The following is a 20226-nucleotide window of genomic DNA, read 5'->3' as shown; positions in this document are numbered from 1 at the left end:
TACCCATGTACTTATATTTTTCTGTGCACCGGGAGTCGGTGGCGGGGTAACATCGCGTTTTCTTCTTTCCAAATTAGTGTTTGGCTCTTCGTTGAAAAATTGATTTATTATAGTATATTTCTGATCCTTTTCCAAGTGATCATCTGCTACGTATAAAGTCCCGCTCGGTGTTCCATACTGGCGTAAGCCAACAACACACGATATTAAAAACAACAACACGACAAACACCGCACGACGTCCAAATGCCACCAACATTTTGCGATCACTGCATGTCCATACATACAATCTAATGAGAGGAGAATTACAAAACTGCAATAATTTGAAACGAAGTCAGCAACAATTTACAAACACAATTGATCACTCAACACAAAATGATAGTTCATCTGTCGGTCGGTAGAATGCGTTTGTCACAAAAACAAAATTCTAAGTTGATAGAACGAACAATGACGTTGACAGTGACAGTACGCTAATGACAGACGCCAAGCCAGTGCTGCCAACTCGCTTACAAGTTATTAGCTAAAAGCAGCACCAAAAAACGTAACTGAAATTATAGATTGACCTTGGTTAAGTCAAGGTGTTATTGCTGCCAAGTCTGGAAATTCTCAGAATTATTTATTTTATTCTTTGAAATGCTAAATTTATTCAAAAATTACTAAAGCAAAATTTGCATACAGCAAAATTATCCATGGATCAAGAAAACATAACGTTAAGATTTAATACTATTTCTATATTAACAGAATTAGAATATTATTCTATGTAACTATCTGTAAGTAACAATAAAATAATATATGAATATACATAAAGGTATTAGCTATAATATTCCAAGTTGTATTGTCCAAAATGTCGATATCGATAGGTATCATTAAGAACCTAGCAATTGTGTTGTGTAAAGTTTTTAAACAACGTAAACTAGTTACATCATAAATATCTGGTTTGCATACATTTTATACAAATATTTTTATTACAGCAACACGAGCTAAGAAATTATTAATTTTAATTTTTTTACTTATTCTTTATGGCAATGATACTTCACTCGCACAGCCATATTTAAAGGAGTTCTTAAGACAAATAACCACTATACAAAAATATTTGAAATTTCCGTAGATCCATACATAACATACAGATAGATATAAGTCAAATTTCGATTACTTTTGCAATCATAGGTGCTACCTAACTCCTGTGAAGGGAATTGATAGCCCCATTGTTAAAGATGTACAATTAGATCAACCTCTGCAATTCCATTTAAAAACCATTATAGTTTAGAAGGGAAACTGCTGTGATCAAATACGATAAACTGTACTGACAAAAAATATGAAGATTAAATCAAACTATGGAAATTTGCGTTACGGCTGAGTTCCAAGCTGGAATTAATAGTATTCAATAAAAAAAATTTTGAATTAATTAATTGTGCTGTGAGTGGATGTCAACAAAGTTGGCTAATTAAAAAATAATCTATCCATCTTTACTTTTTTACATCTACCCACAGCACAAGGAACCGATCAATTCTTAATTATCTAATTTAGAAAACTCCCTTTTTGGAGTAGTAAAAATAAAAATTGTATATTTTTTGTTATATTTATTCAAATATGTAAATATTACACTATAAATTATTATCGTTATCACATTAAATTGTAATACGATTGAATTTTCGTGAACCACCGCTTACGAATTGTAAATCCTTAGCAGAGGGAGACTGCACAAAAGTAGTTTGGTTTTTTTAGATGGGTAAAAATGGAATAGTAATCCCGCCTGCGCTAACGAGATACGCTGGAGCACCAGTGAAGGGTGATCAATGAGAATGAAAACAGGCCAGTTAGCCCATCACGACGAATTCACAAGGAATTAACCATGATAGTTTCCAGGGAGGAGGTCGACTTGGCCGGGTATATTGCTAGCAATGGGATTCTTTGTCTCCATACTGACAATCCCTTTCCCCCCAAATCGTTTGGTTGGATATCTTTGTCCCATTCGTGTTTCAACCGTGAAGCAGTTGCGTTTGCATGGTTGTTTCGATTTGAAGGGTGGGATATGGCAGTGAATTTATAGGATGTAGAGGAATAACAGCAGAGTCCTCAGGAATGGCAATTCATGGGGTGGTATAATGGGTGAAACAGTATACTCTGCTATGTCCATGGTATTGCTCATGTCTATAGGCGACGGTTACGAAGGGTAAGTCGACTTGCAAGTGTATATTACTAGCAATGGGGCTGCAATTCTCCGTTATTAGCAATCCTTTCCTCTCCTCCTCTCAGTCCTCCCCGTAAAAGGGTATAATCCGAAATATATAAAAAGTAGTCTAGTACACATAATCCAAGTTTTGCTTAGTTTCCGTTGTGTAATATCTAAAAAATGGAGTAGGTGTTGTAATTTCATCACTAACAGTATAGTAACCTTGTCAAATCGACCATCATGCGGTCCTCCTTAGAAAGTGTCATGATTAATACCCAATGAAGTCATTATGATAGGCCAATTGATCTCCCAATGAAGTCATTATGATAGGCCAATTGATCTCCTTTCCCATTTTCATCATTAAATTAAAACATACTAAATGATATTGAAAACCAAATATTAAAACACTTAAATTTTTATTTACTTATTTTTATTTGCTAATTACAGGACAATAACTGCTTGTTTTGCCTGCTGCTTAGCCTTTAGACGGACTTGAGCGGCGATTCTGTCCAGATCACGCCTGCCTTGCACAGTAAGAATGCGGCCACCATCTGGAACTTTCTCAACCAGCTTCAGAGCCTCCAAAGCTTGCAATGCTTTGCGGGCAATGCTTCCTGATGATCTGTAATTAAATAAAGAATAAATAAATATTATTGGACACATTATACAATACCATTTAGTTTTAAAATGTACAAAGCTTTTACTAAGAGATATGACAAAACCTTTTTTTAAAGGCAAACAAGATGACTGCTCTCCTGAAGGAAAGTGGTAACCATCATTTATAAACATGAACAGTACTATGGATATCATAAGATTACTGCCATACCCATAGCATCCCTCATGCTTTGTTATTTCTGAGACTAAGATATCTATACTCTGTAATTTCACTTCAATCAGAAACATGAGTGGGACAGATGTATCTAGATGAGATTTGCATAGGTGCCCTCTGGTAAACTGATACATATATTTTTAGCAACATATTACTTTTAAATTAATCTCCTTATTCCAGAATAAGAAACTCTCTTTTTCATTTCTTTCTTCCTAAATTCTTTCCATCCATATACATAAAAATTTTGTAAAGATCCATTATTAACAAATATGACATGTTTTATATTTAAAAAGTAACAGAATTTTCTATAATATTTGTAAATGTAATTATGATACACTACCGACTGTATAAAAAGATGCTTAATGCAATTCATAGAATTCCATTAAGCATCAAGCAAGCAATGAAAATATATTATTTTGAAAGAAAAAATAATTATTATTATAATTATATGAAATTAGTTCCATACTATTTCATTAATAAAAATAGATAGTTGATTTCTAGTGTCATTAATCTCCAGTTGAGTTGCATTCTCGATATTTAGCAGCTTCTGCATATCAATAGAGAATTATGTATACATGTAAAAACCAATTTAAAAGAAATGGAAATACCAATGTCCTATCATTAACAATTCCCAGGACTTTAAATTTTTTCAATCAATCAAAAATCAATTAAATGTACTAACTGAATTTAAACTTTGGATTTGTATTTGATAATAGCTCTAGCATATAGAGAGACAAATAGTAAACTATATCAGTGGTATAAAAAAAGTAGATTATAGTAAATGAAAACATATTCACCTGCAGAAATGTGAGGGTGTGACGCCATTGCGTTTACGACCTCCGAAAATCTTCGTAACAGTTTTGACTCCAACTGGAGAACGGATGTAAATGTGACGAAGGACAGCTGCGCAGCGCACATAAAACCAGTCAGGATCATATGGAGCCAATTCCTTGAATCGGGCAGTCTTTACAAGGTCCATGTGTTCTGGCACCTTGACTTTGCCCGTTCTAAAAAAATAAAAGTTCAAATATTATTATTTGATGATAAACATACAATATTCCTACTTCTTTTTGTTACTGAAGAGACTAGAGACTTGACAATGTTAATAATCAATCAACCAAGCATATACATATAGCAATCTCACTTGATGGATAAAGGTGTAGCGTCTGTAAATATTTATTTAACTATTCATTTCATAGCCAATTATAAACATCAACACTTTCTTATCCATTAAGTTAAATAAGTTTTACATATTCTTAATTGCAGACTTGTTAACAGACATTATAGAGATATTACATCTAACATTTTTCATATCTTTGTAATGATTTTTAATTCTGCACCAATATTATTATAAATAATATTCTCATAGACAAAGCTAGTTTTGTTGACATCATTTAATAAATTGACATTCTTTATATATGTATTAACATAATTGTTTATTTTATTTTTTGTCTGTAATTATATATATTTGTTCTAGGATTAGGTAGATATTTAATATGTATGTATATAGTTAATAATTTTGTTTTTAAATTTAATAACAGGTACTTATTTTAGTTAATGTTTTATTTCCAAACTTGCTTTGTGCAATAATACTTACTGTACTTATACAACTGAATAGTTACATTTATTGTCTTGCTTATTCTGTATACTTTATAATGCATATAAAGTATACTTATTTATTCATCATTTAAACTATACATAGACATGAACAACACCATAAATAACTATCTTATCTTTCTAGAGTTATGTCTAGATTTTCGAATATCCAACAACAACTAGTCTAGTTAATTGAGTCTGTACTGTAATGCATAATCTTATGTCTTATAACTGAAATATATACACATAAAACATACTTTTTTAAATGGGCAGCAACGGTCTTGACAACCTTGTCTTGTTCGACATCTTTGAGTGTAACGGAACGCATCTGTAATAAATATATTATTCACTTATAAATATGGTGACCAACTTTATAACAAGTGAATGGGACACCCACCCCTGTACACAATAAGACTAAAGATTTGTTGGAATTGTTTGGAGGTGTACTTAAATTAGAAACAAACAACACTACTATTGAATTAACAGGTATTGTTAAAGTCATATTTTTCACATGCCCATATAAAATTTTACAATTAGCATTGCATGTAATGTGATTATTTTTAGTGATGATATTTCCATAAGCTATTTATTAAGTAAAATACTCCTTCTGTAGGAGTGTTTGCTCCTGGAAAACAAACTATGGCACCTCATCATTCATATTTTTATATGGAACACTTTTATGTAAGTGAGACAATAGGAAACAAGGAATGCGGGATATACGGAATGCTTTGGATTATTTGTTTGGACTTTTTTGCAATGCAAAATTACAATTGTCATTGCAGGACGGTCCTGCAGAATGTGGGACAGTTGGTTACTTGTAAATATCATGTAAATAGACAGCTAAAAGTTTTATTGCTACTAATAATGTATTTTAGTTACATTATTATTAGAACTTAATTTTTTTTTTTATCTATAGGTAATTTGACCAGGTGTGGACATTCCTCTCAAAAGTGAGTATAACCATAAATCAATCTATAGTATTTAAAAAAAAGTTGATAAAAGGTAATCAAAGCTTAAGTGAAATAATTACAGAAACACTAAATGAATTAGTAACAAACCTAAATTTTCAGTCAATTAATTGTATTTTATTGTACTTGTAGTAGACTATTTTATGGACTAGGCATTTACTTATTTTTTTCCACATTTTTATTAAGTTGTATTGAAATAAATCTTGTATGCATATTTGCAAACAGTAAATAATATTTCACATTAATTATAAAGGTAACAGTTACATACACAAACTTTAATAATTGGTTTAATTGAATTTGTCGGTTGCTGACAGGAATAAAGTTTTCAGAATACATATTAAGAATGCGTGTTAGGTTAGACAATACCTATAACTTTTAAAATAAAAATTAAACACCGATTAATCAATATTTTTCAATATTATGCATATTGAGTGTTTACAATGCAAGGTTATCTAAGTGTTAACATTTTAATCCTATTAATGAAACTAAGAATTAATAGTAAAATAGATTTATAGTTCTCAACCTCATCGCCATCCACCACACAAAACACTCTTTTGTTGGAACTTCCAAACTAAAATATCTTTCACTGAGACACTGAAATCTTACCTTAAAAGCAAAATATACTAATAGTATACGTAAAATTAGGATTTCACAGTTATTTATTTAAAAAACCATGTGGCGTAAACCCACCTTGCCTTGTGTTGGCAACCGGAAGAAAGAAAGAAGTATATTACATTTGTTGCCAGTAAAATCTTAATTATTGTATTTTAAGGTCTGGATTGCCAGATGTAAATTTTGATTTTTATCTCAAACGTCAAATACCTATTGTCTAAATTGATATAATTTCTTTGACTTTATCCTAATACAAAATTGTATCTTTTTCATATAATTTTACCATATGCCACAAATTGAATGATAAAAAAATATAATCATTTTATTTTTCTAATTTTCTCTGCCCTTCTTTTCAAATATTATACATAAATATTGGCTCAATTTTGTGAAAAAATACTTAATTTGGCAGCTTCGATTAAAACTCATACAAGGACAAATTGTACAATCATAATTATGAAAGACAGTGGAGCACTAAACACGACACAATAATACTCAGTATGATCTGAGGAGAAGCAATAAATTCAAGATTTATTTCTTAGCCATTCTACTATTATATATTTTTGATTATTCCTTTTAAGATCACTTTGGTTTGATTTTAAATTAGAAGTACAAGATCGCAACCAATTCTAGATTCATTTTGTATAATCTATGGATTATCTATGAGTATTGTATTGTCAAAAATTGGAAAATGGCCGCGAAACAGACTTCTACATTACAAGAAGGTAGATTTCTTTATTTTTTGTCTTTTAGATCATCTTTATGTCATATTACACAGAATAATTAATTAGATTTAATTTATTTAGTGGTTTTTGTAAAACCTCATCATTATTTTCTTTGTTTATTACTGTATGTTTTTGTGTTTGTTTCAGCACAACCTTCTGATGATATTCCCTTGACGTCCTTAGACGAAAGTCTCCTCAGCTTAGAAAAGCTGGATCGTGCATCTCCAGAACTATGGCCGGAACAAAGTAAGTTTAACTGCATTTTTTAATATGGTTGTTAACCTAAAGATACAGAACTGCCCAGGAATCATTTTCAAAAATCGCGCGATTCGTTTTCTTTATAATGTTGTCATATTATTCCGCCATGTAACTACTGCATTTATCAATTTTGATTTGGCTTTTCGGTTAAGAACCGTTCGTGTTTTTAAATTTGTTTGTTATGGGTGATGATAATGATAATTTTGTTAATTCAAATAATGATGAGTCACATTGTTCCAATGACTCCTTTGCAGTACCAGGGGTATCGGAGTTCGCGGCAATGCACAATGCTAACCAATCGCCTCCTTCCTGGAGTAGGGGTTTCACTAAGGAGGATATAAATTATATGCAACGTAAGTGTTTATAAAAATTTATTCACCATAAAAAAAATGTTTTCTAAGTTATTTATTTAAAATTTTATTATTCTTCCCAAACTGAAATTCGAACTGTAATTATATTATAAATATATAATATTTCTATGTGTGTGATTTCATTACATCTTTTTCATTTAACATAAGGATTCTGTGCAGGCAAACCTTTGCAGAGAACTGTTAATTTACTTTATTTGTTGCTATATCAAAGGTTTATCATTATTAATTTTAGAATCATGAAGTACCTTTTTTTTTTCATTTAATTTGCAACAGTCATTAAAAATAATAAGCAATATTTACCAAAAACCATGCTGCTCAAGGTATCTCCTATAGATATCTTAGGCAGACTAAACATTAACATCCCAATATTAAGTAGACTTTCTACGGGTGGCTTGGTATGTTTTATTATCAATATTCTTTTTCTTACAGAATCATATTCTGTTCTAGTCTTGTATTTTATAATAGTGATATGTATTTTTGCTCTTTCACCATGAGTTAATGTTTAAAATTGGAAAATGCTGTATTATTTTTTTAAAAAAAATTATATTTCTAATATTAGTAAGACATTAATACTACATTTGTTCCAAATTTGCACAACTGAGAATTTGATTTATTTTTACAGAATTAAGTTCACTGTCTACAAGTGGTCTCATAATGGAAGTGAAGAAGCTACATGACCTTGCTTACCAATTAGGGCTTGAAGAAGCTAAAGAAATGACTAGAGGGAAATACCTTAATATATTTACCTCAAGGAGACAGAAACAATAGTATGTTAAAGTTTGTTATATTGTTATTATCTTCAATGTATAATAAAGCCATAATTTAGTTTTTAATTATAGTTATTTGCCATTGATTTATCAAATTTCTAAAAATAGTGGCATAATAATTTCCCTCGGGTGTAACAATCCATATGGGATGTCATGTGTTATACAGTATATTCTATGATATCTAAAATATTTTTTTCATATGTTATGCATACATTCATTTTCCTTTATAAATTAAATGCACACTTACCAACTTTCCTATCTAACCATAACCATTCTTAAGCTAAAGTATGTTTTAATATCTATTATGTAATTGTAGCCGAAGATTTTCTTATTTATAAAATGAATCTAGGCTAAGTTAAAATGATGGTCTGGTTTCCTATAATAACTGTTAGCTTTAATTACTTTTATATGTAATTAACGGGAACCAAAATATAATTGAAAATGCTATGAAATTTAATATTTTTATTTTATTATATAGTTATACATACAATGTATGAAATAAATTTAATTCTTCAAATATAATTTATACAATTTTATTATGTATGTTTTTATAGCACATCACAATTCAAAATGTTAAATTCTATCAACAAACCTTATTTTCAAAGGTTTATTTGGTTTTGCAATAAAAGATCTTGTAGGTTCAATGTCACCATAATGATATTCCAGTTTGTATTTTTGTATAAGCTGAAATTATATTTCCATTATTAAAATAGTTTAGTACTATTTTGATAATAAGTAGATTTTATCCCACAAATATATAAGAAATATCAGTATTCTTATTTTGAAATTAATACAATGCTTCATTGAGTGACAGATTTCATAAACACAAGATCATATTTTAAATAATCTATAAGTAGATTTAAATTTTCACTAATCAAGATATTGAGCCACAAAAAAAAATCCATTATAGTCACAACATTAATATAAAACCAATATAGCAACAAATCCTATTGACTACCTATGTAAAGAAATAGCTTTTTGTCCGCTAATTCATATGTGTGGATTTCAGAAGGATAAACAAATAGACTATTTCTAGATGGCATATCAAGACCAAACATAATTTTTTATATGTTTGGTCTTGATATGCAATATACACCTTGAGGAACACCATTGTGAAAACCTCATCCAATTTGGTGTTTTTGTTTGATGTCAGAATATCAGTATAATATAATACAGATAGACATATGTGCATACATAGTCTTTATTATGTTAGTAGGATAATCAAAATTGGTTTACAAATTAGCGACAATATTATATAACACACACACCGCAAATAAAAATAACTAAGCACCTCCTTTTGTAAATCGTCATATAAATAACTGCATATTATTCTTACTAATATTGTAAATATGCAAAAATGTACTCTTGGCAACCAATCATTGTGTATAGAAGAAGGACAGATTATGTATTATATCTGCCAATCAATGTAATAATATCTCTTGCGCAGACAAAGTCATGGGTAGCAATTGGTACAGAATACAGAAATGAAACTTACTCGAATAGTTAACATTGACAACATAGTCTCGGCTATATTCTGTCCAATACATTTCCTGGCACCGAAACCGAAAGGAATTGATGCAAATGCGTGGTAATCTTTGGCATCTGTTTTCAACCATCTGTCTGGACAGAATTTGGTGGCGTCATCGTAATTGTTCTCCTTCAGTGACGCGTCCTGCGTTGACATTATAATGAGGGTCCCCCGAGGTATGCTAGAATTGATTTTTTTAATGAAAATTAAATGGTAATATCTGTATACGCTGTACCAACGATTGATGAAGATGGATTAGTTAGCGTATCGTGACAATTTCACCAAGGAATATTGACGATGGTTTCCAGGAAGGACCGTATGGAGGTCGATCTGGCAAAGGCTACCATAAACCGACCTCATTACTAACAATCCATTCCTGTACAACAATGGTTGCCATTCATGCATAGATCCCATTTCAGTACAGCAGTGATTTTTAACCAGCCTACGTATCTATATACCCCTTGGTATACAAATGAGATGTGAAGTGGCAATGAGACTAGGTCACTGTGATGAATTCACCAGGCGTGTACCAGGAGGGACAGCGTGGAAGGCAATTTGACGGTATAATACTAGCAATGGATCCGCTAATCTCCGTTACTAACAATGAATCTCTCAAAATCTGTGCTTTTAAAACTTACTTGTATCTATCTAATGTAACATTTTTTGACAAAATCCTCGTCAGCACAGGGATCGGTGGAACTAACCTGTTAAAAGAAAATTCTTTTAAAAATAATCAACACCAGCCAAATTTAGCCAAACTATATTACTCGCCTTAGAGTTTCTTTTATACAAGCTTGAAGATATGGAGTTTCCTCTTTGATGTTGTCAATTTCAATTGATCCATCACTTCTATATGATTTGGATATTTCTTCATAAAGTATCTTCTGTGATCTTTGATATTTTGCCAAATAATATAACATGAAAGACATCGATGAAGTAATCTGTAATATTAATCTATAATGGCTATTTTACGCTAATCAGGCTGTAAATAATTTTGTATTTTTTTTTTTATAATATTATGGTGGAAAACAAGCATACGGCCCGTCTAACGGTAAACGGTTACCGATAATGATATTACCTGACGCAGTGCAGTTCTATTATAATATTCTGAATCGGGTAAAGTAGCCGCTTAAATAACTATACATATAAAAGAGGATGTTGAATTTGAAAATATTACAGATAGGTTCTTTATATAACATTCATGATCAATAAGAATTTCCAATATCCCTTGAAAATTCATCTCCGAAATGGGTGAAAACGGGGTTAAAAGGTTATGTGTGGAATTTCGTCAGTTTAGAACTTAGACATGTGAAATTTTAGGCACATAGTTCAAAACAAAATCTGCTAGAAATTCAATACCATACGCGAGCGAAGTTATGGGCAAAAGCTAGTACAATTTATCTAGGTTACATATTGTCAATAAATACTTTCACATTTCATTGTTTGATAATTTCTTAAAGTCGCCTTAATAGATGAGTTATCAACGTTATACCGTATTAACTCCAATGAGAAGCATATCCATAATTATAGTAGCAATATCCTCAGCATTCATTTTCGCATCACTCATCAGCATAGCATTGATCAGTGAATTTTTACCTGATAAATAATTTAAATATGACGTTTATTAAACAGTTTAAATTTATAAAAAATAATACTTAAATTTTAACATTATTTATATATATATTTTAATAAATAAATTTAAAAATTTATAAGCTATAATAAAATTGGTTATTTTAATTGTGACAGAATAAACATTTCTATATCGATATACAGAAATTAACCACGTACAAAAAGTATTATTAAAATCGGTTCAAAACTAGCGTAGTCCATGTAGCGAATATACAAAGAAAATATGTTTTATTTTAAAATCGCTTTACAAAATTAACAAGAGGCCAATAATAATTAAAAATAATCATGTAAATTGGCTTAGAAATCTGAAAATCTGACAACTTACCTATTTCGTCTTGGGTTTTAAAGGAAATTGCTTGTTCTGCTTCCATAACATGTTTTCCAATTAAACTAAAAAGAAATAATCATATATACGAATAAAATATTATAAATGCAAAAGTGTAGAGAGGGATGATCGGTGTTTGTTACCATTTTACGTAAAAACTGATTTCAATGAAATTTGCTACATGGGTAGGTTATGTCCTAACTTAGTACATGGGATACTTTATGTATTAATTTACGCGGACAAAGCCACAGGATACAACTAGTTTAACATAATTATATACGGTACCTACTCTATTTTTTAGACAGAGATTTTGTACAAATTAATCTGCTTCGGTACCTCTGTTTCACTCATGTTAATGGCTATCTTTTGTTTTAAACGATGGTAGTATATAGAATACATTTCAATTTCACATATTTATGTATTCTTTATTGCAATAAAGAATAAATAAATGGCGAGCTTAATTCCGTATGGCATTCTCTACCAGCTAGCCATTAGGTTCAAGAACGACAAGACGGGAACACTATTAGCGTCCATGGTGATGTTCATGTCTATAGACAACAGTTACTAATTTCCATCAAGTGAATGGTCGGCTTGTTTCCGTATATATAGGAAACATTATTATATAAATATTTTAATTTATAATTTCGTCAAGTCTGAATGTTAGCCCACAGTTGATAGTTGCTAGGTTTGTTCTTTGTAAAACTTTGCAAAACATGTAGAGACTGACTCGCATAAAGGTCAGTAATTTTTCAATAAACCCCCCTTGCATCAACGTACCACATTATTTCATCATCAGAAATAAAGAAACTTTATTTTATTAAAACATTAAAAACTAAAATAAAAAGTTATTTCATCAGACGTTATCATTATATGTACGTACTTATCTAAGCTATCGCAATATTTCACCAAAGAATGCCAAGCGGGTGTAGTGAATAATTTCCAGAAGTGCAAGCCAGTTTCGCACTTGATTATAGCCTGGGTGGCCTTCTCCAAGCTGTGGTACAGCCACGACATATCGCATTGGCTGTACACCAGTTCAGTGTTGAGCATCGTGAATTTCTTGGAGAATAGTATCAATCCTGAAAATAATAGAATTTGTACTAGAAAAATAAGACTGGACGTTGTTCCTGATTCTCTCACATCGACAGACGAGGGTTATTAGTAAATTACCCGCTCCTTTGTCATAAAGTTTCATTGTTAGCAATATACGTTTTATCAGTTCGACTTCAACGCGATTTTCCCTGGATACCATCGCGGTTTTTACAAATGTAAATAATACATTATAGGTAGTTCAATAACTTACCCATACAATCAAAAGACCACTTGTGAAGCTCTTTGTACAAATCCTTCGGGATTTCGTCTTGATTATTTCTCAGATTGTATACCTTCTGCACAAAGTTCTCGCACACATCGTCGATACCCTGGATGTGCTGTGTGACGGAACTGTGTAGTGGATTGTATACAACCGTTCTTTGGCGCATCCATTCTTGTCCATGACTGTACAATAATAAAAATATACCACTGGACAAATTACCAGTACCACATAATTCGAAACTGAGAAGGCCAGGGGAAGCGTGTAAGGAGTGAAAGGTAATAGAAATATATCTATATATTATTATGTCCAAATAATCACGACTGAAGAGAAATTGAACCAAGAAGAGTTTTATGCCCCCTCCCCCTCCCTCTCCTTACCTCTCAGGCAACGAAAATAGTCTTCATCCATTTCAATGTTGCCCACGCCGAAATCAATATTTATTATTGGATTTCTAAAATCATATTTCCATTTCGACATCACCTACGTTGAGCTCTTTACTGCCCATACCAGATCCAGAGTCTTTTTTATATTACTTGGCGTCCCTTTCGGATCTCGTCGTTTTTCATAGATCGCCCCCCGACACTGTTCGCTGTTATGGCAGATAGTGGTAGATATCATCCCTCACTGATATCTTGCAGCTTAAACTAATAGCGTACGCTAAGTTACCATTTAAATACATACACTGTGTATAATCCAGCATACACACGATTCCTATGCTCTGTCCTATATTTCTCCAGAGAATCGAGCGTCGACCTGACAGGACAATCGCCTTCCATCATATACACTTTTTGGATATGATCAGGATGATTGATCAGGACTATGTCGCCTCCGACTGGACTCACGAAGCGTACTACCGGACCATATTCGTCGAACAGTATCGAAAGATTCCGAAGTGGTTTCCTATTGTTTATGTATGCTCCTAAAATAATAAATAAACATATCAAGTAGGAATTTCACCTGATAAAAAATTGTTGTCCTGGTTAACTAACAAATTGAATGATCTATTAAACGATGAGCCTATCTGCTGGTAATAAAAACGTTGCGGTTTAAAAAAAAAAAAAAAAATTTAAACGCTGTCGAGACAGTGCTTAATAAAACTAACTATTTAATCAAATATAGTTTTGTGTAATTTTTTAATTAGTGGTAACAGTTGTAATCTTATCACACATACACGCATACTTTATTTCTAATAACAGATTTTTTTGTTATACACGCATTTCTAGTAAAATGTTTAAACATGAATTAAACACTTGCCAATCTCTTTTTTGTGATAAAATGATTCACGGTTGGAACTTTGAATAATAGTTTCCTTTTAATATTTTAGGCGTCGATTAAGAAGCAATTTATTAACGTCTTACTGCCATGCACGGGTAGTGTAAGAGGTTTCAATGTATGCAAGAGATTTTCCTTAACTCTCACTATAAAGAAAGATAAAGGATTAAACACGGGGGAAATTCATTATCATTTCAGCCATTATTCGTCCACTGCTGGACATAGGCCTCCCTCATAGACTGCCATAAAGAACGCTCCTGAGCCACCTGCATTCACTGCATTTGAGGTCGTCACTCCATCTAGTGCTTACATGCAGGCAATTAGGTGCGAAAGAAAACATTAGGATGACAATTGCATACGTTCCGCCTATTACGATTATGTTACTGTAGCATATTGACGCTTAAAAAAATGTATTTGTCTTGTCCGCTTTGGCATACAATGTCTACCCTAATTAAAACAAAGTTGTATTATAATTTATCACATAGTTACTATATACACATATATTTTTATATACCTCTCTACTTACATATTACACAAAGCCTGCTTTCGTGGAACCGAAAACTAGAAAGTTTCCTGTAGAACAATTTTAAAGACCATTACCACGAAACTTGAATGAAATGACCTTCTCTGTCAATATTTTCAAAAAGAGTTCTTTAGTTTTATTTCAGATTAGCGGTGGAGTTACAGATAACTCTAATGCTATTACAAATCATTGCTCGTCATCAGACTATATAGCAGCTTATCATTTCTGTGATAAAATGGTGACAGGTTGTTAAGTAAAAACTAATAATCTCATTACTTTTATACATACCAATATTAAGACCAAAAGTTAGGATGCTGGCTGTGAGCTGTGTGCCGATTTCAGACATATATGAACGCACTTTTGAAATATATTTCAGCGACTTTGGTCCAGGCACTTCGTCAAATGATAACACCACTGGCTCTTTATTTGTCAATACCATCGGGACTATTCTAGCAGCAGGAAATATTTCACCAAGTAAATGTTCATTTGATGCAGGTGCATCGATAGTCCTCGTTTCCTTTTGTATCGCATCTTGAGGTTTTATGTTTTGTAATCGCGGTTTCTCTACGTTATACCATCTTTGTTGATTGGAGGTAAAACTAAAACTTACTTTAAATTTAATGTATCGCAGTTGATTTAGTAACATCGTCGAAAATCAATCCGCTATCTATTTATTATTACTGGGCTTTTTTGAAGTCGTTAAATGACAATATAGATTTTACATTAAAACAATGGAAAGTTCTAAATCTGAAAATATTTTTAATTTTCGCGGCTTTTATTTTTCTATACATTTTTTTTTCATTAGCCTTTGATTAGGTTTTGGCCAGAAAGCATCAGCCAAATTTTCCATAGAGAAGATAGACGTGGTATGATGAAAGCATAGACTTATTATAACGTACTATGTATTAGCAGACTGGCAATGCAATCATAAAAACGAGACGAAAATTTAATTACACCTTTTTGTGTAAAATGTAAATGTGAGCATGGAATAATGCTGCACCACATTACATAAACCGTATCGATTCTGTATACAATTGTAAATCGAAATTCAGAACTTAGAACTCCATTATTTATAAACCAATTTGGAAATATCATTTTTTTTATCTGATATATACATATAGTCCCATGGAAATTTTATTATAATCGTTCCAGTAATTTGGTTTTTGAAACAAATAACAGGGTTTTGCGACAATCAATGTATGAATACATTGCCATTCTTAAAGACTAAGGTGTTATATTTCGTATTAAATTTTTTTTTGTCTACTAGTGTATTTGTTTGCCATTTGTATTTCTGCCGTATATTTTGGTATGAAGGAAGGAATTTGTGAGATATAGCTGTGAAATTACAAGGTACAAGCATAACAGCATAGTCTTTTGAAATTGAAATGTATGAAGGATATCACAGGTGATATAATATACTTTGTTACAGTCATGGTACTGTTCATATCTTTAGGTTGTGGTTACCACTATATAGATGGGCTGTCCGCTTGTTTAAAAAAATTCAATATTTCAAAAACTTTCTCATCATGAAAACCGAAACACAAATAATACGACAAATACAGAAGTATATATAATGTGATTAATAAAAGACTGATCAAAATCGGCTCACAATTAGCAAAGATATACACACAAAAAAGTCAAATTGAAAAACATTCATGTTAACAAAAAATATATTTTTAAATTATTTTTTTGAAATCCAATAATAATTACTATAAAATGCTAACTTTTGACATCCTTAATTTAATAGGAAACGATAAGCCATATCAAGAAAGACAAAAATTTACTTATTTTTAATATAGGTATTGACGATATAGAGTAATAATGTCAAATATATTGATAGGATTCAGAATGTTACCTTATGTAGTGATATAGAAGTCTTTGATAGAAGGTTAAATAAGAAAAAAAAAAATTAATCTTGTATTACAATTAAATAACGGTGATATTGTTTTATTATGTCGATTCATATATAAAATATTTATTATTATTCTAAATATTGTATTTACATACATACATACATACATATCTGTCACGCCTGTCTCCCATTAGGGTAGGCAGAAACAATGGAACGCCAAATGCTTCGATTCAAACAAACCTCTTTCGCTTCTTCCACATTCATCAATCTTGTCATACACGCTCGTCGGTTACGGGTACTTTTAATTTGGCCCTTCTTCAGCACGTCGCCTATTTGGTCGACATACGTCCGTCTAGGGCGGCCCCTACCGACATCTCCATTCATTCTTGCTCGATAAATCTCTTTCGTAATTCTTCTTTCATCCATCCTCTCCAAATGACCAAACCAACGCAACATTCCTTTTTCAATTTTTGTCACTACATCGTCTTTCAGTCCACACTTCTCTCTAATCACACTGTTTCTTACTCTATCTTTTAAAGTAATACCACACATACTTCTCAAAGCTCTCATCTGTACAGCATTTATCTTACTTTCATGCTTCTTCTGCCATACCCACGATTCGCTTCCATACATGAGTGTTGGTGTCAGTACTCCTTGAATTATAGCAAGGCGAGCTTTGCTCGATACATTTTTACTTGACATAATCGAGAGCAGTGCACCGTTAACACTGTTTCCCGCTTTTACTCTCCTCTCAATATCTCTGTCACACTTCCCATCCCTCGTAAACAAAGAACCTAAATATAGAAACTCATTCACTTGCTCTACTTTTTCATCTCCTATCATAATCTGGCATGCCGTTAAACTTTCATTCCTCTCAAAAACCATTACCTTCGTCTTCTTCGCATTTATTTTCATACCTTTTCTTGCATACGCTTCATTCATTATAGTCACCATTTGTTGTAATTCATACTCCGACGATGCAAAAAGTACTTGGTCGTCGGCGTATAAAAGAGTCTTAAACAGAGACTCATTCATCCTGAATCCACAATTAGATCCTTTCAAATCGGTCAAGCAACTGTCCATAAATAGGTTGAACAGCCAAGGAGACGCTACACAGCCCTGTCTAACACCGCGTTCAATGCCAAACCAGTCTGTATAGACTCCATTTATTCTGACACAGGCATTTGAATCCTTATATAAAGATTTGAATGCCCGTATCAAATGGCTGCTCACCCCATACATTGCCAGTGTTGACCACAGTTCATTCCTCTCCACTCTATCATAAGCCTTTTCAAGGTCAATGAAGGCGCAGAAAACCTTCTGATGTTGAGCTAAGGTTTTCTCTGTTATGCACCTTAAGGAAAAGACTTGATCCGTACATCCCATACCCTTTCGAAACCCTGCTTGCACATCCCAAATTTTACTTTCCGTCTCATTCATCACTCTTTTAATCAAAATCCTAGCATACAATTTGCCTACAACACTAAGAAGGCTTATTCCGCGGAAATTTTTGCACTCCTGCTGTGACCCGCTGCCTTTATATAGTGGCACAATAACAGCTTTGCTCCAGTCACCTGGAACACAACCGGACCGCCAACATTTATTGAACAGCAGACACAGCAGGTTTACAATGATTTCTCCACCTTCTTTAAGCATTTCGGCAGATATTCTATCGAATCCCGCTGCTTTACCAAATTTCATAATCTTCATTGCATTCATTACTTCATCCATACTTATATCACTTTCACTGTCAACTTCTTCGTCCATTATTTCATTTTCAACATTCTTTCTTTCACTTCCACGTTCAAATAAACTTTCAAAATATCTCTTCCAATGATCTAAGACTTCCTTTTGTTCCGTGATAACATTACCATCCATATCCCTTATCACGCCCATTTTCGGATCTCTCTTTTTACCTCTAGCTGTTCGAACTAAATGCCAGAAAAGCTTTTGATTAGCTCGAAAATTTCTAGAGAATTTCCTTTCATACTCATCCTTACATTCCTCTTTCTTTTTGCTTACTAATTCTTTAACTTTCTTTTTCATTACATCATACTTCTCTTTTGCAATTTTTTCAATGTCACTTACATTACCTTGCATTCTCTTATTAGCTTTAACAAATCCATCCATGCCTTTTTCTTTAGAGCCACCATTTCTTTCACTTCGCCATCCCACCATACATTCATTCTCATCTTAACATCCTTCCTCTTACTTACACCACAAACTTGAGTAGCTATATCAAAGATTCCGCATTTAAATTCCTTCCAAAATTCTTCTATCTCATAGTTATCTTTCTTCAGTAGCTCTCTAAATCTTTCATTCAATCTTTCTTGATACTGATTTCGAACCTGTTCTTCTGTCAGTCTCTCTACTCTTACTCTTTCTATTTCTGACATACGAACACGTGGACGATGTCGCCATTTATTGAATAAGAATCGAGAATAGGTGATTCTCGATATCACCAAAAAGTGATCGGTTCCGACATTCGTACCACGATAGACTCTTGTATCCTTCACTTTCGCTCTCAATCGTTCATCCACAATTACAAAATCAATCATACTTCTCTCAGTTTGCCTTTGCCATGTATACATATGAATCAGTTTGTGACTAAACAAAGTATTAGTCACCACCAGATTTCTCTCCAGGCATACTTCTAATAAACTTTCACCATTTTCATTCACTCTTTTATCTCCAAACATTCCTAAATTCCTTTCATATCCATCGCGACGGATTCCCACCCAGCCATTAAAATCACCTATCAAAATAATTCTTTCATTCTCCTTACATTTAGTCATAATCTCTCTTACACTATCCCAGAAATCCTCTCTGACCTTTGGTGGCTTGGACATATCCGGGGCATAAGCGCAAAGGAGAAAAATACGGGTCAAACCAACTTTCAGTCGTATCCAGAGGAGTCTAGGACTTACAAATTCAAATTCTTTAACAGATGCATTCATTCTCTCTGACAAAATAACTCCCACTCCTTGGCTGCTTCTTTCAGAGTCATTAACTCCAGACCAGTACCCAGTATATCGGTCATAAGTAGTAATAGAGCAGCCTTTCTTTTTTGTTTCGCTTACTCCTAATACATCAATTCTTCTTTCACTCATCATCTCACATACTTCGTCTATTTTACTATCCATACCTCCACAAACATTCATCGTTGCAATTTGGCATTCCTTTGCCCTCTTTTTGCCATTTGGGGAAACAGGGGAGACATGACGTGACCCGTGGCATAACGCATCGCCGTCGATGAGAAATTTGTCCCCCCCAGATACGATGGGACTGCCTGAGTTGCACTCAGGGACGGATTCTATTTAAATAAATTGTATTTATTGTATTTAAATAAATGAAATATTTCAAGCATATTTATTTGACTTTTATCACAGATATATCTGTGATTGTTAAAAGGGGACATATATACCCCCAGCTAATTTGCGAATAATTGAAATTTTCGCTCTTATTTTGAAGTGGATCTAAAAAATTCTGA

The 20226-nt window shown here is 32.5% G+C and overlaps 4 protein-coding genes across 4 annotated transcripts in view; 1 reads left to right on the top strand and 3 right to left on the bottom strand.

Annotated features, from left to right (window-relative positions):
* Window positions 1–6333, bottom strand: part of LOC113513004 (sortilin-related receptor-like) — a 50643-nt gene extending 44310 nt beyond the window's left edge. The window contains exons 1-5 of the mRNA XM_052893621.1: window positions 6253–6333; window positions 4852–4922; window positions 3796–4005; window positions 2614–2791; window positions 4–330 (exon numbers count right to left, since the gene is read on the bottom strand). Of these exons, the coding sequence (XP_052749581.1) occupies window positions 4–330; window positions 2614–2791; window positions 3796–4005; window positions 4852–4922 (786 nt within the window). The 5' untranslated portion in view covers window positions 6253–6333. The remainder of the gene's footprint in view (window positions 1–3; window positions 331–2613; window positions 2792–3795; window positions 4006–4851; window positions 4923–6252) is intronic.
* A 437-nt stretch (window positions 6334–6770) lies between these two features.
* Window positions 6771–8358, top strand: LOC113512795 (protein lin-52 homolog). Its single transcript, XM_026896712.3, has 4 exons — window positions 6771–6896; window positions 7044–7142; window positions 7409–7507; window positions 8148–8358. The coding sequence occupies exons 1-4, from the start codon at window positions 6863–6865 to the stop codon at window positions 8291–8293; spliced, it is 378 nt and encodes a 125-aa protein (XP_026752513.1). The 5' UTR covers window positions 6771–6862; the 3' UTR covers window positions 8294–8358.
* Window positions 8359–8739: 381 nt separating this feature from the next.
* LOC113512793 (probable cytochrome P450 301a1, mitochondrial) lies at window positions 8740–16521 on the bottom strand. Its single transcript, XM_026896709.3, has 10 exons — window positions 15173–16521; window positions 13771–14008; window positions 13078–13271; window positions 12655–12853; window positions 11775–11839; window positions 11313–11416; window positions 10592–10761; window positions 10459–10524; window positions 9788–10001; window positions 8740–8976 (listed from the first exon to the last, which is right to left on the bottom strand). The coding sequence occupies exons 1-10, from the start codon at window positions 15528–15530 to the stop codon at window positions 8866–8868; spliced, it is 1719 nt and encodes a 572-aa protein (XP_026752510.2). The 5' UTR covers window positions 15531–16521; the 3' UTR covers window positions 8740–8865.
* A 2299-nt stretch (window positions 16522–18820) lies between these two features.
* Window positions 18821–19897, bottom strand: LOC128200378 (craniofacial development protein 2-like). Its single transcript, XM_052893620.1, has 2 exons — window positions 19228–19897; window positions 18821–18897 (listed from the first exon to the last, which is right to left on the bottom strand). The coding sequence occupies exons 1-2, from the start codon at window positions 19895–19897 to the stop codon at window positions 18821–18823; spliced, it is 747 nt and encodes a 248-aa protein (XP_052749580.1).
* Window positions 19898–20226: the final 329 nt, after the last annotated feature.

This window comes from Galleria mellonella, unplaced genomic scaffold (genome assembly GCF_026898425.1).
Source record: "Galleria mellonella isolate WM207_F2 unplaced genomic scaffold, CSIRO_AGI_GalMel_v1 utg182, whole genome shotgun sequence".
Classification (NCBI taxonomy): Eukaryota; Metazoa; Arthropoda; class Insecta; order Lepidoptera; family Pyralidae; genus Galleria; species Galleria mellonella.
Note: the sequence above shows the minus strand (reverse complement) of the source record. Positions and strands in the feature narration are given on the sequence as shown.

What these genes read in the sequence shown, in the direction of transcription:
- LOC113512795 (XM_026896712.3), top strand. Translation starts at nt 6,863, where the DNA reads ATGGCCGCGAAACAGACTTCTACATTACAAGAAG. An exon ending in GACTTCTACATTACAAGAAG is followed by an intron (nt 6,897 to 7,043) that starts GTAGATTTCTTT and finishes TGTTTGTTTCAG; the next exon opens with CACAACCTTCTGATGATATT. An exon ending in GGATATAAATTATATGCAAC is followed by an intron (nt 7,508 to 8,147) that starts GTAAGTGTTTAT and finishes TTATTTTTACAG; the next exon opens with AATTAAGTTCACTGTCTACA.
- LOC113512793 (XM_026896709.3), bottom strand. Translation starts at nt 15,530, where the DNA reads ATGTTACTAAATCAACTGCGATACATTAAATTTAAAGTAAGTTTTAGT. An exon ending in TATTGCGATAGCTTAGATAA is followed by an intron (nt 11,840 to 12,654) that starts GTACGTACATAT and finishes ATTTCTTTTTAG; the next exon opens with TTTAATTGGAAAACATGTTA. An exon ending in TTCTCATTGGAGTTAATACG is followed by an intron (nt 10,762 to 11,312) that starts GTATAACGTTGA and finishes TTAATATTACAG; the next exon opens with ATTACTTCATCGATGTCTTT.
- LOC128200378 (XM_052893620.1), bottom strand. Translation starts at nt 19,897, where the DNA reads ATGAATGTTTGTGGAGGTATGGATAGTAAAATAGACGAAGTATGTGAG. An exon ending in GGATACAAGAGTCTATCGTG is followed by an intron (nt 18,898 to 19,227) that starts GTACGAATGTCG and finishes GGGATGGCGAAG; the next exon opens with TGAAAGAAATGGTGGCTCTA.